The sequence below is a fragment of the Mobula hypostoma genome, chromosome 9, assembly GCF_963921235.1.
Source record: "Mobula hypostoma chromosome 9, sMobHyp1.1, whole genome shotgun sequence".
Taxonomy (NCBI): Eukaryota; Metazoa; Chordata; class Chondrichthyes; order Myliobatiformes; family Myliobatidae; genus Mobula; species Mobula hypostoma.
The window spans coordinates 120,316,486-120,334,304 of record NC_086105.1 but is presented as its reverse complement, the minus strand read 5'-3'; the positions used below and the strand labels follow the sequence as shown (position 1 = coordinate 120,334,304).

The 17,819-nt window shown below is 39.0% G+C and overlaps 1 protein-coding gene across 5 annotated transcripts in view; it reads right to left on the bottom strand.

The window, feature by feature from the left end:
* The window catches only part of mettl22 (methyltransferase 22, Kin17 lysine), a 55,687-nt gene extending 39,164 nt beyond the window's left edge, over positions 1-16,523 (bottom strand). For 3 of the 5 annotated variants that reach the window (XM_063059008.1, XM_063059012.1, XM_063059011.1), the window contains exons 1-5: positions 16,246-16,379; positions 12,261-12,408; positions 9,178-9,501; positions 4,077-4,117; positions 3,850-3,994 (exon numbers count right to left, since the gene is read on the bottom strand). In XM_063059008.1, the coding sequence (XP_062915078.1) occupies positions 3,850-3,994; positions 4,077-4,117; positions 9,178-9,501; positions 12,261-12,366 (616 nt within the window). In that variant the 5' untranslated portion in view covers positions 12,367-12,408; positions 16,246-16,379. The other 2 variants (XM_063059009.1, XM_063059010.1) reach the window with 2 other exon arrangements.
* Between the last annotated feature and the right edge of the window lie 1,296 nt (positions 16,524-17,819).

Sequence of the window (17,819 nt, the reverse complement as noted above, 5' to 3'; positions counted from 1 at the left end):
TTTCACTGTGAAAATGTCAAAAACAGCTGCAGATACCCCTATGGGTAACAATGAGAAAAAGAGAAGGAACCTTCTCTATCAATAACGCAGAAAGTGGAGTTATTGCAGAAGCTTGATCGTGGTGTGTCTGTGTGGCGTCTTACTGAAGAAAATAGTGTCGGAACTACCACAGTATATGATTTAAATAAGCAGAAAGACAAGTTACTGAAGTTTTATAGTGACAGTGACAGTGACGTTCTACATTTATTCCAATAAGTCATTTACCACGTGTTTGATTCGGTTCGTTTGAAGCTGTATATTTTTATGTTATATTGAATGTTTTTGTTGGAAATAAAATTTCTTCTTGTCATTATTCCCTAAACAATACAGTATAACAATTACTTACATAGCATTTACATTGTATTAGGTATTATAAGTAATCTAGAGATGATTTAAAGTATACCGGAGGATGTGTGTAGGTTTGGTGCGCCACTGGGTCTTAAAGTCCACTGCACCGAGACAGGTTAAATAAGGGACTTGAGCATACGTTTTTTTTGGGGGAGGGGGGGTCTGAAATCCCAAAAATTCTGAATTCCAAAATGCAACTGGCACCAAGGATATCGGATAAGGGATTGTGGATTTGTATTTGTCTCAGATAGTGGCCTAAGTCAAATGAGAACTTGCAAACAATATTTCAGTCCTATTTGGAACAGAATGCAGCTCTGGCAGTACCTCCAGATGAACTGGACAGATTAGTAAAAAGGTTAAGCAAAGAATGAGAGAAAAAATGAAACCATATGGGCTTCGCGCATCTTATTGGCCATACAAATCTATAATGTTGATATCAGTCTTAGAAACACAGGTTCCCTTATGCCCTGTGGCATCATTTAACATGATTATAGCTGATCCTTACTACTTCATCCATATGTCTTAGTTCTACCATCTTTAAGTACCCTGTTTAAATAGCTGAAATTTGAACTCAGAAGAATAGTATTGATTTTCTCACCTTGCATAGAGAAATGATTCCTGACATTACCCTTGGATAATTTAGCTTTAATTTAAAGTTGTGTCTCTCTTCTACATTGATAGAGGAAATAGTTTATTTGTATGGACACCTTTAATCTTTTAACCATATTAAAGTATTTGAACTTTATTACCTACCAATCTACTGTACTTGAAGAAATACAATAGCAAAACAACCAGGCAGAAGAGATTAGTTTAGTTGGTCATTTGATTACTAATTAGTTAATCACAACATTGTGTGCCAAAGAGCCTGTTCCTGTGCTTTACTGTTCGATGTTCTAACCACTTCCCCTCTCCCAGCTATTTATTCTTGAAATTAAATGAAAGATTATGCAATGGAGACTATTTTCTTAAATCTTCTTACCTCAACACAAATTATCATCACACTGCTGATTTGTGTCATGTGGATGATGGAGAGGCCTTGGTCAGAAAATATGTCTTCCACTGTGGGAAACCTAGTCTCTAAGTCACTGTCCTTCATTTGTGGCCACAGAATTTATATTTCTGGTGCAGCTGAGTTTCAGTGATGATTCCCCAAGATGTTGGGGGGTGGGGGTGCATGGTGGTTATTGATGATTGTATAATATCATACAATGTCAAGTATAGGTAGCTAATTTTTCCCTTTGGAGATGCTAATTGCCTGGCACTTGTGTGGCGCTGACTTACTTAGCCACTTTACCAGTCCATGCCTCAATGTTGTGCAAATCTTGACTACATGTCCATTTCATTTGCTGAGAATGAAAGCGAAATTTGTGCAATCATCAGCGAATCACCCTACTTCAGACTTTATGATGGAAGCATGGTCATTGATGAAGCAATTGAGATGGTTTGGCTAGGATTGTGCCCTGAGGATTTTTTTGTATGTACACTCAGTGATCATTTTATTGGGTACACCTGTACACCCGCTTGCTAATGCAGATATCTAATTAGCCAAACATGCAGCAGCAATTCAATGCACAAAAGCATACATACATTGTCAAAAGGTTCTGTTAATGTTCAGACCAAACATCAGAATGGGGAAGAAATGTGATCCAAGTGACTTTGACCATGGAATGACTGTTGGTGCTGGACAGGGTAGTTTGAATATCTCAGAAACTGCTGATCTCCTAGGAATTTTACATACAACAGTCTCTAGAGTTTACAGAGAATGATGTGAAAAATAAAAAAAAAACACCAATTGAGTGGCTCTTCTGTGGGCAAAAATGCCTTATTAATAAGAGCAGTCAGAGAGAATGGTCAGACTGGTTCAAGCTGACAGGAAGGCAACAGTAACTCAATTAACCATAGGTTACAACAGTGGTATGTAGATGAGTATCTCTGAATGCACATGTCAAACCTTGCAGTGGATGGACTACAGCAGCAGGTATTACGATTTCGTAACAGACCAGCAGCAAGAGATGACAAACTGAGTTGAGTTTAAATATTAAAACCACTATATTTATTTACATCTACTCAAAAATATAGAAAATTAAATAAACTACTTTCTTAAACAGAAGTTAACAGTGTTATGCGTCTACAGCTCCCTTTCAGTCACTTACAACCTGTTCTTAACAAATCTTACTCAAGCATAGTCTTAAAGTGGCAGTTCAGAGAGTCCCAGTAATTCACAAAATAGGTGAGAGGAGAGACTTGTGGATTCACAGTGCAGCGACGAGGCGATCATGACGAATTCCAAAGATTCCAGGGCTAGCGAACAAAGAAACGTTTACCGAAGATCCCAGCCGAGGAATACTGTTCCGAAATTCACGAAGAGCGATTTCACAAAGTGACTGTCACAAAATCCACACCCATGGATCATACAAAGGACAGACACGTCTCCACAATGCACAGTGTGCTGCTGATTAACCCAATCCTTTGGGTATGGGTAAGCGTTAGACTTTACCCTTCTCAATCGTGAGCTGTTCCCAGATAGCTCGAAGTCTGCAATCTTCACTCTCTCTCTCTTTCCTTCGACTCCTTCTCAGCACTATGACCATATTTCTTTTATACCGCTGGCATACGTCATAAGCTAACGCTCACAGAAATGAAACTATGGACTCCCAGGAAAACGAAACTGTGGACATGTAACACAGGAAAACCAAGAACATGCACTAAGTGACCACTTTATTAAGTACAGGAGATACCTCCTGTTATTTTCTCCATGAGGATGTCACCTAATTATGAAAAGCTATAGTGCCTGGTATTTTCACTATTCTTCTAAGCCCTCCCAATCCTCTCAAGGTCCACCATTGTTGTCAACTATCTTTTCTAGACATCCAGGCAGCGATTTCATTAATTGCTTCCCATGCAACTCTATGAAACAGTGCTGAGTACACCCTTCCAGCCCTTTGAGCCACGCCACCCAGCAATTCACGACAAACCTGAATAAGCTTAACATAATCACAGGACAATTTACAATAACCAGTCAATCCACCCAGTACATCTTTGGACTGTGAGAGGAAACTGGACCACCTGGAGGAAACACACGCACACATAGGAAGAATGTACAAGCTTTCCTACAGAGGACACTGGAAGTAAACTCAGAACTCCAAAGCCCTGAGCTTTAATAAGTGTCATCCTAGCCATTACGCTACTGTGGTGTCCATGCCCCATACTAATGTCATTATTAGATTTTATATACATAAAAACATCACAACACAATTAAAAATAAATTGCAACGTGGAACAAATTAGAAAACATTTGTTCTCAAACCACTCAACTCACCCCCCATGATTTGACTATTTTAGGAACAGTAAGTCCTTATGCAGCTATTGTTGGTACAATTTCAAAACTTTCATTAATCATGGGTAACCAATACCAAACAAAAATCAATGTCAATTAACTATCCAAGCATGCTTTTTGTCTTACCTGTGCAATAAATGGTCTTTGCAACAGTTGCCATGACAATGCTGGTCATGCCTGTGCCTGCTCCTAACTCTAGAACCGTGTGGTCTTTGAATAGGTAGGGATTGTTTAAAATGTAATCAGCTAGAAGGAAAGCACCACGCCACACCTGCAGTTGATAAGATTGCAATCAAAAAGTATTTTTTAAAATACATATTTTATTTACATTTTGTAAGATATATCTACAATACCTGCTTTCCAACATCCTCCAGTGCAGTACCCATTGTGTGTTCTGTAAAAAGGAAGAAGTAAAACAGGTTGTATTTGATAAGACAAATTTTATGTACTATTCAAGATAAGCAAAACAACTTCCATTTACACTGCTCCTTTTAAAGTGAACGTTAATCTATAACTAACCTCACGTCACATATGGAGACGTTGCAACTGACTAAAAACTTGGTCTAAGAAGTCACTTTAAGGAGTGTTTTAAAGAGAGGCAGAAAGGTTTTGAGGCAATTCCAGAGAGCTTTTGCAAGTGAAAGCATGAAAGTAGAATAATTGTGGAGTTCTCAATTATAGGGAATAGCATCTCAGGTTGGCTGGCGGGGTGAAGATACAGCTCTACCAAAGGAGGTGTAAGGCGCTTCTTTCCTCTGCTAGCCTGTAGCACCTGCCTAGCCTCCCCACCCCAGTCAGGGTTATGCAAAGCTATGGGAGCAGGTGGTAGATGGTCATATAAGCAGATGGTGCATATCACAAGTCATGAATTATATGACCATTGATGCCAGGCAATCTCTGAAGATTCAGGCAATCTCAGAAGAAGGCAACGGCAAACCACTTCTGAGGAAAAATTTGCCAAGAACAATCATGGTCATGGTTAGAAAAGGAAGACCATGATTGCCTACGTCATATGACACGGCACATAATGATGATGATGATATCTCCGATTATATGGTTGAAGGAGATCATGGACATAAGAAAGGACAAGATGATGGAGAAATGAGAAAATGGTTAAGAAATTTTAAACCAAGATCTTTCTTGATATGACTAACTCTAGAGGTGATCAGGGACTGGGACTGGGTGCAGGCTAATAACGTGGCAGCAGAACTTTGGGATGCTTGATATTTAAAAATAGTAAAATAAAAAAAAACACCAGGTAGGAGTCTGAAGGTAGTAACATATAAATGAGGGCTTCAGAAATAGGTGCACTCATTCAATAGTGGGCTCAGACAAAACAATGAAGATCAAACTAATCACTATCCATGATATGGATAAATGGTCTGAAGCTGCCTCAGGATCAATTATGATACCACGGTTATGAACTGGTACAGAATCAAACAGTGTACAGTGAGTGATGGAGACGATGGTGAAAGATTGGAGCCCATATTGTCTGCAGGTTTATTATTCTAATAATAATCTTCAGTATGGAAAAAAATGAAAGCAGTTTTACAAATAAACTATACAAGTGTTTTGCAGTCTTTGTTTCAAACATTTATTAATCAATGCAACTAAATCTACTAGACTCTTAAATACTTATCAAAAGAATGCTCACAGGTCTGTAGTTTATCGAAACAACTATTATAATATATACTTGTTTTTAAAGTAAAGGTAAATAAACACTATAATCCAAGCTGACTGCGTTTGTAACCAGAACAGTGCTTTCACACCTCTTGGAGCACACTGAGATAATCAGTACGCTGGGCCCTTTCTTTGGTCTCAACCCATCCCCAAGGCCATGAATATCTGGGATTTACCCAGTTTCTTCCCACTCCCTCTGGGCAGAGGATACATACTATCAGGCTCTAGGACAGCTTTTACCCACTGTAGTACGATTCCTGAATGGTTCCCTAGTTCATTAAGTTAGACTCTTGGCCTCGCAATCTGCGTCATTATGATTTTTCACCATTTTCCTATCTGTACTGCACTTTCTTTGTAGATGCTGCACTTTATTTTGCATTTTATTACTGTTCTGCATTGCACTACCTCAAAGCACTTTGTAATCATTCCATTTATATGAACAGTATGCATGACAGGTATATACACTGTACATGTTACAATAATAAAAACATTTCAAATCATCCTTAGCAACATGACACCATTTAGTCCTTTGTCTTCCATCCTCAGCTAATTTAAGGTCAATTAGCATTTGTGTCCTTCCAAGAGATTTTAGCACCTCCCAAACACAACACATCACTTCTATTTCTAAAAAATATATTTCCTACTATTAATCTCATCCACAGTGTTTCTGTAGTCATTTTTGTGTCTATCACACTTTAAAAGATCGCCATAAATCTCTGACGTGAATCACTGTATTCTACTTGAAATGACAATAAATAAAGTCTCCAAGTACACAAAATAACAGCTACTTTAATGACCTTCATAAAGTTAGTGTTCTGACCTTCATATTGTACAATTAAGTTGTTGGTTGATTATACCGACTTCATTCTGAAACCTGAGTAAGAATTTTTTAAAATCTGCTTATCGGGCTCTTGTTCATCTCTGCCAGAACTAATGAGGACCACGTAAAGCAAGGAATAACAAGGGTAGGCTTACCGTACTTTACATTAGTATCAGATACATATCCAATGGATGCATTTTTCATCAATCCAGCAATTTTGCTCAAAAGGGATATGCATCACAGAACAGTTAAAGGGGGAATACCTGCAGATGGATTTATTAATATGACAATTTTTACAAATCTTTTGTTTCAATTCATCCCTCTGCTCAAAGGTTAACAAATAAATTATGTTGCATTTGGCCTCCAGTCATTATCTCTTCCTGTGCTGGGCGATCATCTTTTATCGGCACTGTAAACAGTACAATCATGAAGACGGCACACCAACAGCTCTACTTTGTTAGGAATCTGAGGAGATATGTTAAGTCACCAAAGACACTTGCAAATTTCTATAGATGTACAGTGGAGAGCATTCTGACTGGTTGCATCACAGCCTCATATGGAGAGTCCAAGAGGCTGCAGAGGGTCGTATACTCAACAAAATCCATCATGGCACAGTTCTTTTCATCATCAGACATCCTCAAGAATTCCACTTTATTATTCTTTTTTTGCACTATTTTAAAATTTTGTAATTTAGAGTAAATTTATGTCTTTACACTGAACTGCTAGCGCAAAACAACAAGTTTCACATCATGTAAGAGTGATGACAAACCTGATTCCGGTTCCATTTAGTTAGTCAAAATTCATAAGCAATCCTTTAAATTGGATCAGCTTGAATTGAAATTCCACCAATAAGTTACACTGCATACTTTGATAAGAACTTCTCAATATCCTAAAGAATCATCTCTGATTTAACTCAGCCCTTTTAATTAACCTTAGCAGGTCCCCTGTGACAGGCACACAGCTAGCCAGACAATATACAACTGGCAATAAATAACTGGACCATATACTCAGATGTACTTCAGTCTACACTTTAATTTTTAAACATTCATTAAAAATGTTTGTTCCTTTATTTGAACTACCTATATAAATGCCACATTTCAGACTGCCTCTCACCTCAACATGCCTACACTAGAAGGATATAATTAATTTTTATGCTTACACTCGTAATTCTCAGCATTAACTGGATATAAAAAATTACAATAGAAAGTGATGACAGTAAGTCCACATGCATTCAAGTAGAGTCAAATACTGTATATATTTACATCTTGCATTAAACAATTGCTAAAGAAAAATAAGTCTGACCTGAATATCCATTCCAAAATAATAACATTACACATTCAGACCAACCTAAAGGTAATGAATATTCATTGCAAAATAAGTGTTTGACAAAATACAAGAACACAAGAAAATAAAAACAGGTGTACATTACTAGACCCTTCAAGCCTGTCCCACTATTCAATATGAACATGCCTGATCTATTGTTGATTTCATATTTTCTTCTGTGCCATTTCTCTTAAATCCTCATTATTCTCATACACACTTCATATTCCTCCTGAGTATTCACCAAGCCAACAGCATGAAAACACTGAATTTTCCAATTTCAGGTAAACTACTCCCCTCTGTCCCTAGTCTCTCTCCTGCTGATCGACCTCATTCCTCCTACATTCACCCAAGCTCCGCATTACCCTGCTTCTTCCACTGGTTTCTCCTCTACCCAATGTTCATTCTACCTCTGCAAGCCCATTATTTGATACCAGGTGCAATCTTCCTCTCTTATCAGATTCTATCATCTGCAGTCTTTTGCTGCCTCCACCTTGTCACCTCCCTCATGATTTCCACTCTCCCTTCCTTGACCTGTTACCCCTCTTCACCTGGATTCATCTAGCACTTTCTCTACCCCTTTACTTCACCTTTTTATACTGGCTAACTCCTCTCTATTCTTCAGTACTGATGAAGGGGCACAATTCAAGACAAACTGTCCATTTCACTCCACGGTGCTGCTTGACCCACTCAGCTCCTCCAACATCATTTTTCTAAAACTCCTTACTTTTAAATTTCAACCCCTTTGCAATGAAGGCCAAAATATACCATTTGCCTTCCAAACAACTTGTATCCATCTCCTATCTTTTTGTAACTGATGTAGCAGAACACCTTGATCCTCTTTACTTCACTCTTGCAGACTCTTTCCATTTAATAATTTGATCTATTTTACTTGAGAGCCTGACTTCATACTTTTCAATGTCAAATTCCATTTGCACTGTATGAAGTGATGTTTTCTTCATTAATGATTACTTTAATCATTATACATTATTTTTATTATTTTGTACATAATTTCCAATGTTTTTACTGCTCCCTTTCATATCATTACATGGTGTTATATGGTGTCATTATGAAGGGTTTTGTCTTTTTAATACTTTTAAATTGAGATCTCTAGCTTCTAAAATAGGGTTTTAACACTATTTCAAAATATTTTTAAATGTGGTTAATTTTATTATGTGTTTATAAAGAAAATTCATGTTCTAGGTTCCTCATTTATTGTGATTTCAAGCAGAATACAGTGGTTTACATTAGATAATTATAATAGCTATCTAAAGTATGCTAGGTAATTTGCAAACGTTAATGTCATTGCCCCAGAAGGGCTGCAGATTTCTTGTTCAAATAATGTAACATAGTTGTACAATTATAAAAGCAATTCTGCAACCTAGTTTAAATAACAAAGCCAAAGGGCAAAGGAACCAGCAAACAGTCTTTTCTGCTACAAATATTAATAAGGCGAGCTATACTACAATAAATACTTTACTCCTGCACTTACATAAAATATATTTTAGCTAGCTTCACATAAAATACATGGTCCTCCTGTATTCAAATATAACACAACTAAAAATTCAAATACATTATTTATCCCATCACGTAATATCCTCATATCATGCAAAATACCATTTATATTGACTTACCTATTCTGATCTCATTGCAAACAGAGCAATCTTCCTCATACTCCTCACTGAAAATTTCTTCCCCTTTACTTATTATTGTGGGATATACTATCTCTCGCCACTGATCATTTTCATCAGAATGAAGAACACCATCAGATCTTCTAATTACATCCAGATCTCCATCATCATCGAGCAGAATGTTCGTGTGTGTTTCCTCCACTCTCGTGTCAACTTTCTTTTCACTAACATCAACATCACCTCTGGTTTCTTCATTGCTCAGGTGCTCCAAAACACCTTTGCTGTAGGCATTAACATTATGTAGGATTTTGAACTTTGACACAAAAACTGCAGATTTTATAAAAGGAAATTAGAATACTTTTAGTAATGTTAACAAGCAACATTTTACCATTTTAAAAGCAGTAAAGTACAAGCTTTCAATATCATTATTTTATTTGCATTGCTCATGAATTGAAAACATTTAAAATGACTTACATTTTTTTAGATTTAGAAAATATTTTGGTATCATTATATGAGATTGTAACAGAAATTGAGCACAGTGAATTAGACATACTGCTGTAATATTCAAAGGGCTTCCTATAAATTATAAACATTTTTCTTATTAATCTAGAATTGAAAGTAACATCAGTACAATGTATAATCTCAAACATTAATCCATTTTGATACATTCTTTTCAGAAGAAAAAACTGCATTTCTGTAACTTGCAGAAACATTTTAGGTTTTAGGTCCTGAATTTTCAAAGCAACAGACATAAAATATTCAATTTTTGTTACAATCACATCACTTGAAAACTTGAAATGCTGACTGTTAATTCCCCTCCACAGATGTTGCCTGACTTGCTGAGTTCCTCCAGCATTTTGTATGTGTTGCACTTGAAAACCTTAGTCAAACAGACAGACTGAAAGATGGCACTGCATCAAATGGGCATCATACATTGGAAAAGTTTAGCATCTAATTAGTCCCACACTTTTTTGCTAGTTTTCCATTACACTTAAAATAATTCCTTTCTATATATAACTAACCTTTTATAAATAAATATTGAATTTGCCTCCACGACTCACAGCTTTCCAAATCATGATAAACAATCAGGATGATAATGTGGTAAACAGGATTAGCAAATTTATGTATGACACCAAGATTGCCGGTGTAGTAGACAGCAAGGAAGTCTATCAGAGCTTGAAGTGGGATCTGGAAAAATAGGCTGCAAAATGGCAGATGGGATTTAATGTACACAAGTGTGAGGTGTTGCACATTGGAAGGACAAACCTGGGTAGGATTTACACAGTGAACAGTAGAGCAGCGAGAAGTGCAGAAGAATCGAGGGATTAGGGAATACAGATCTATAATTCCTTGGTGTCACAGGCAGATAGTGTCATAAAGAAAGCTTCTGGCATATTGGACTTCATAAATCTAAGTATTGAGTACAGGAGTTGGTATGTCATGTTGAAGCTGTATAAGACATCGGTGAAGCCAAATATGGAGTATTGTATGCAGTTCTAGTCACCTACTAAAGGAAAAATATCAATAAGATTGAAAGAGTACAGAGAAAATTTACAAGGATGTTGATCTTGAGGACCTGAGTTATAGGGTAAGGTTGAATTGGTTAGGATTTTATTCTGTGGAGCATAGGAGAATGAGGGGAGATTTGATAGAGGTATACAAACTTATGAGGGGTATAGATATGGTTAATGCATACAGACTTTTTCCACTGAGGTTGGGTGAGACTAGAATTAGAGGTTAAGCATGAAATATAAAATATTTAAGGGGAACATGAAGGAGAATTTCTTAACTCAGAGGGTGGTGCAAGCGTGGAACAAGTTGGCTGTGGAAGTGGTGGATGCAGGTTCGACTGCAACATTTAAGAGAATTTTGGATAAGCACATTGGATGGAAGGGATATGGAGAGCTATGGTCCAGGTACAGGTTGATGGGACTATGCAGAATAGTTCAGCACAGACTAGATGGGCCAAAGGGCCTGTTTCTGTGCTATAATGTTCTAGGACTTTTTGAGAGAGATTTAGTAGGAATACCAGGGGAAATGTTTTACCCCATAGGGTGGCAGTATATGAAATGGACTGCAGAAGTAGTAGTCGCAAACAGCAGTTGGGCCAAAGGGCCTGTTTCTGTGCCGTGTGCCTCTACTTCCACTACTGTAACATCAGTTAGCTATATAAAAACACAAGAAAATAGGAGCAGAATTAGGCCACTTCATCCCTCAAGCTTATTCTGCCAGTTAATATAACCATGGCTGATCTGCTCCAGGCCTCAACTCCATTTTGATTCCAGTTCGACATGATCTGCAATTCCCTAACCTTTCAAATATTTATCTACCTACTCTTTAAACATGTCCAATGACTTACCCTTCACAACCCTTAGATATTTCCGCCCTCTGTGAGGAGAAATTCCTATGTATCTCAGCCTTAAAATGACCATTCCTTTACCTTGTAATAACACCCCTTCATTTGTGGCTCTACCACTTGTGAGAATATTCAATACCTACCCAATCATGACCCTTAGATTCTTGTATGATTAAATATGATCATTTCACACCCTTCTAAACTCATCATGAACGCTTTTTGCATGGACTAAGGGTCACAGTCACTCCTTAAATTCCAAGCCTTGGGTCTATTCCAGGCTACAGATCTCTGTAATACATAAATAGTCTGAATGCTTGCTGCTGCATTAAGGAGATTACCGAAACCCACACTCAAGTAGTCGATATCTACCTTTCTTTCAGCTCAATGGGCAGATAGATAGTTGGCACAGGCATAGACTGAACTGCAGGCTTCTCGAAAGTATAAGTATTACAGATTATATTCATGTTTTTCACGCACTGTCCTGCTAAAAGCACCTGGACAAGAACATGCATCATGTGGGCATTATTCTTCACTATCCTATCTTTTTCTGACTCATGCCCAATTCTCATATTTTAGTTTGATGATACTGCTTGAGACTCGTTGATGAAGTTCCTCAAGACACTAGAGAAACAATATACATATGTTGTTTTGATGTTTCATCTGCCACAGTAAAATCCCACAAATGTGAGTGTAATGAAAAATAAGATGTAACACTACTCTCAGACAGTACCTGGTTGTCCATTTCCATTTAGTCTTAGCATCAAGTGACTAGAGTTTGGGGTGTATATATGGACATCGGAAAGCACTATGTCACTCCTGAATGTAATTGAATCCATGCATTCCTTGTGTCTGATCCAGCATTACAGGATGTCAAATCACTATAAACACAGAAACATTATAGCAAACTGGTATCTGTCAGGATGACAAAACAGAACTGAACAAAAACATCCATTCTATATCAAAGGATTTAATTTTTCCAAGATTAAACTATAGTTGCATTTTAATTTTCAAGCCAATGAGCAATTTAAATAGATGCAGAAGTTATGCTTAAATGTGCGATAAATGTCAGATCAATTCTTAATTATTTGGCATACTAATCAAACAGTCGACTTTGTCATAACTTGTATTTGTGATAAATAAAGTTTTAATAATGAAGTCAAGTATTACAAAGCTGAACTGGTAAGTTATTTGTAAAACAAATTAAATACAACTTTACTGTTTTGTATTTTATATCTTGCACTTAAAAAGCAAACGTGATTTCAATATTGAAGAAACGAGAGAAGACGGGGAACTATCAGCCTCCAGTCTAACATTAGTAGTGGGGAAAATTCTGGAATCTACTATGAAGAATAACAGAGCATCTTGGAAAAAAATGGGAGGACTAAGCTGAGACAGCATAGATTAATGAAAAGAAACACACTTTAGAATTTTCTACAGTAGTTTGTTGAGAATGATTAATAGATTAAATATGGTGGAACTAATTGTGTACTTGAATTTTCAGATTTTAGGTTCCATACAGGAGGTTGGTCAATCAAGTTAAAATGCTGATCAAATTAAAGGACAGAAAGCAAACAGTGAGGATTAACAAGCAACACACATAAAAGTTACTGGTGAATGCAGCAGGCCAGGCAGCATCTATTGGAAGAGGTACAGTTGACGTTTTGGGCCGAGACCCTTTGTCAGGACTGACGAAGGGTCTTGGCCCGAAACGTTGACTGTACCTCTTCCAATAGGTGCTGCCTGGCCTGCTGCGTTCACCAGCAACTTTTATGTGCATTGCTTGAAATTCCAGCATCTGCAGATTTCCTCGTGTTTGTAGTGAGGATGAATGGATCTTTTTCAGCGTGCAAGACTGACTAATGGGGTACAGAACTTCACCTCCAGCTGCAGTGCCTTGAAAAGGTATTCAGCCCCCAACCCCTTTGTTCACTTAAATGAGTATTATAACTAGGGATTTTGATCAATTTAACTCAGAATTTTAATTTGTTAATCACATTCTCCTTTTTTTCCACAGTCGGGACCCAAAACAGGGAAAATAGTAAAGCAAGAAAAACTAAGAATTCAAAAACTGAAATGTCAGCGTTTATTCATCCCCATGCACCCCTCCCCTCCCCCCCACTCAATACTTAGTTGAACCGTGCCTCGTAGTTATCACAGCCAGTAGTCTTTCTGGATATGTCACTATTAGCTTTGCACAACGTGATGGAGCATGATTTGCCCATTCTCTGTGCAAAATTGCTCAAGCTGTGCCAGGTTAGTTAGAGAGCGGCAGTGGATAACAATCTTGAGGTCTTGCCAGGGAAGTTCGATTGGGTTAAGATCAGGACTCTGACTGGGCCACTCAAGGACATCAATTTTCTGAATTCCTCTCTGTCTTTAGCAGCATTCATCTCTCTTGAATCCTGACCAGATTTCTAGCCATTGCTGCTGAAAAGCATCCCCATAGCATGATGCTACCTCCAACATACTTTACAGTAGGGATGGCGTACCTGGCTGGCATTCAGATCTACGCCAAAAATGCCACTAAAAAAGCATATCCTTGATCGTAAAGACTTTGCAAAGGTACTGTATAGATGTGCAAGAAGATCTTGCGGTTGGATGAGACTAAAGTAGAACTTTCTGGTCTCAACACTAGGCGATACATGTGGCGTAAATCTAATAATGCGCATCTGCCAGATAACACCAACCCTACTGTAAAGCATGGTGGAGGTAGCAGCATGCAAAGGGGATGCTTTTCAACAGCAGGGACTGGAAATCTGATCAGGATTGACGGGGAGATATGAATGCCGCTAAATACAGAGCGATCCTGGGTAAAAACTTGCTATCCTCGGCCAGAAAATTTAAACTAGGGAGGGAGTTCGTCTCTCAGCAGGACAATGATCCAAAGCATTGTGCCAGAGCAGCCATGGTGTGGCTTCAAATGAAGAAAATTGATGTCCTTGAGTGGCACAGTCAGAGTCCTGACCTTAATCCCATCAAACATCCCTGGCAAGACCTCAAGATGGCTGTCCACTGCTACGCCCCAACTAATCTGGCACAGCTTGAGCAATTTTACAAGGAGGATTAGGCAAATCTTGCTCCATCACATTGCGCAAAGCTAAGAGACTTATCCAAAAAGACTATTGGCTGTAATAGCTGCCAGAGGTGGTTCAACTAAGTATTGAGCGGGGGTGAATACTTTAAACTGCTGACATTTCAGCTTCTGAATATTTAGTTTTTCATACTTTACAATTTTCTGTTTTTTGGGGCTCCACTGTGGAAAAAAAAGCATGTGATTCACAAATAAAAATTCTCAGTTAAATTGATCAAAATCCCTGGTTCTAATACTCATTTATGCGAAAAAAGGGTTGGGGCTGAATACTTTTTCCAAGGCACTGTATTTATTAACTACATCAATGAGGCTCTGAGGGGATGAGGGGACCAAATATTATATTTCTAAGTTTGCTAATGACACAAAATTACATGGGATTGTGAGGACAAAATAAACAGGCTTCAATGGGATATAGATACACTGAGGGAGTGGACAAGAATAGATGTAAAGGTACCCACTTTGTACAAAATAACTGATAAGGAGGGTACTTTTTAAAAAGTGATAAATTTGAATAATACTAATTGTCCAAAAGCTCGTTTTTGTACAATAAGTCATTGAAAGCCAGCAAAAAAAAAAGAAGCATGTTGGGTTTTTTTTAAGCAAGAGGATGTCATCATAGAAGTAAAGATATACTGCAATTATCACAGGGGACCCTTGTAAGATTATTTGAGTATTGAGTTGTGTTCTGTTCTTTTGGTAATTTCTAGCCTTCTTAATTGATTCAGGTTTCCACTATTGCTGTGTTCTCCCTCTTAGTTCCATCATACTGTATTCTTTTTTTCTTAATTCTGTGTCTGATGCCGACTTCAAATGTACTAAAAAGATGGCACCAAAAGCCTTATACCACTTAAAACACACCATTGGACTCCATCCTCATACAGAAACTGTTCTCTTTACAAGTTAAAACACCTCCTTTTCAATTCCCCACTTCTGATAAAGCGTTATTAACTTTAAACTTTTGTGTCTCTCCCCCATGTATTGCTAGCTGACCTATTGAACATTCCCAGGACTTTCTTTTTTCAATTTCAAACCATTCATTCAAGTTCCAGATTTAAGTCCGGTTTGGGACGACACGCTGCGAGCCAGCCAGCTCCTTGGATTTCCAGTCCTATCGGTACGGTATATTGAGTCGTATCTGGGACATAAATCTGTAGTCCATCCCGATCCCCTCTGACTCCACGATTTCAGTCCATCAGAACGCAACCCCGGTCCGGTCCTCCCCACAAGTCCAATTCGGTCTAACCTTCTGGAACACCTGTTCTGTCCCGTCCGGGCCCGGGGATCTCTTGTCCAGTATAGTTCGAAGGTTCCAGATCATGTCACCCCGTCACCATAAGGCCCAAACCCGTTCCTCCCCTGTGACTGTCGATGTTAGGTCAGAATCTAAGCCGTCAGATTGTCAGGAAATGAATTGATGTGTGTTTAACCGGGGAGTCTTCTCAACCCGCTGCCAAATCCTGCTCTTCCCATGACCACCGGGTGCTGTCGCCGAGACGCCGCCAAGGCGCCTGGTGATCCCCGGTCAGCTCCCCCACCCCGTGGAAGGCACTGCAATGAATTCGACAGAGCTACAACCCGACACCTCGCAAGTGCCATGTCTGTGCCGTCAGAGTTGTCGCCTCACCGCTCCTCACGGACGCCAAGACCAAAGGTCCCACTCCTCGGTCTGCTCTGTCCCGTCTGTTTGCTGCTTCCTCCCTGCAACCGGCGCCGCGCACTCGAGTTCCGAGTCACCGCACAACCACACTGAAACAGAGGTGTAGATTACCATTCCGGTTCAGGTATCAGAGTCGAGGATGACCATTTCTAGTAGTTTTAAACGTGCCAGTCAGTGCCCATGTAAGACTCGTAGACTAGTATAGGTGGGGCAGGAGGGACTTGACGGACCAGCTGAGCTCCCAGAGAAGAAGTTCAAGGTTCTCAATGTCACTCCTAATGATATTTTATCTTGCTGAATATTGTGATTCAGGCACTCCCACAGGTCAGTGGAGATGTTAAACACGAGAGATTCAGCAGGTGCTGGAGATCCAGAGCAACACACACACAAAATGCTGGAGGAACTCAGCAGATAAGGCATCATGTGTGGAAATTAATAAACAGTCGGCATTTAGGGCCGAAATCCTTCATCAGGAATCAGTGGAGATGTTGCTATTTTCCTGGTGGCCTAAAGAAATCCTTGAACTGCTTCATTTGTCCAAGGGTTGTAACCTCTTACTGTGGTGGAGTTGAGAACAGAGAGAATGTTTCCAGAATCTGGTGTCTGACATGCAGTAGAACCCATTGAATGTAAGTAGGGCCTTTAGTACCGGGGTTATTGGTGGAGCTGAGGGCACCGACATTGGTTTGTTTATCATGCCTGAAGAAATTGTAGAGACACAGGTGCATCTCCTAGGTGCTTTGAGATGATTAGCCATGATTCAGCAATATAGAGGAAAGCAGTGGTCAGTATTCATTTCTTTTATCAACCAAGATCTAGGAGATAAGTAGAGGTAGAATTGTATGAATGATTAATTGGGCTACAGATAGAATATTATGTACAGCTCTGTAGCCTCTTTTGTGGGTAGAGTATATTAGTTTGTTTTCTTTGGGGAAAGTTGAACCAAGTTTTAATTGAGCTGCATAAAACTTGGATGGAATGGATAGGAAAGACCAACTTTCCTTGGCAGTGAGACCAAAAATCAATATACATAAAGTTAGAGCAACTATGAGAAGAGAGATCTGTGAGTGATGAGGGCCAAGAATTCACAATCTGACAAACCCACCTTGTATATCAAAGAATTATTACAATAAAAGGTTTGTGGATTCAGCTTGGATAAACAGAGTCTATTCCTCTTCTCACCCTGTCTCTTGCAAAAATGCCATCCCCTTCTCGCAATTCCTCTGTCTCCGCCGCATCTGCTCTCAGGATGAAGCTTTTCAGTCTAGGACGAGGGAGATGTCCTCCTTTTTTAAAGAAAGGGGCTTGCCTTCCTCCACCATCAACTCTATTCTCAAATGCATCTCCCAAATTTCACACACATCTGCTCTCACTCCATCCTCCCGCCACCCCACTAGGAATAGGGTTCCCCTGGTCCTCACCTACCACCCCACCAGCCTCTGGGTCCAGCCTCCGGGTCCAACTACCACCCCACCAGCCTCTGGGTCCGTAACTTCCGCCACCTCCAACGGGATCCCACCACTAAGAACATCTTTCCCTCC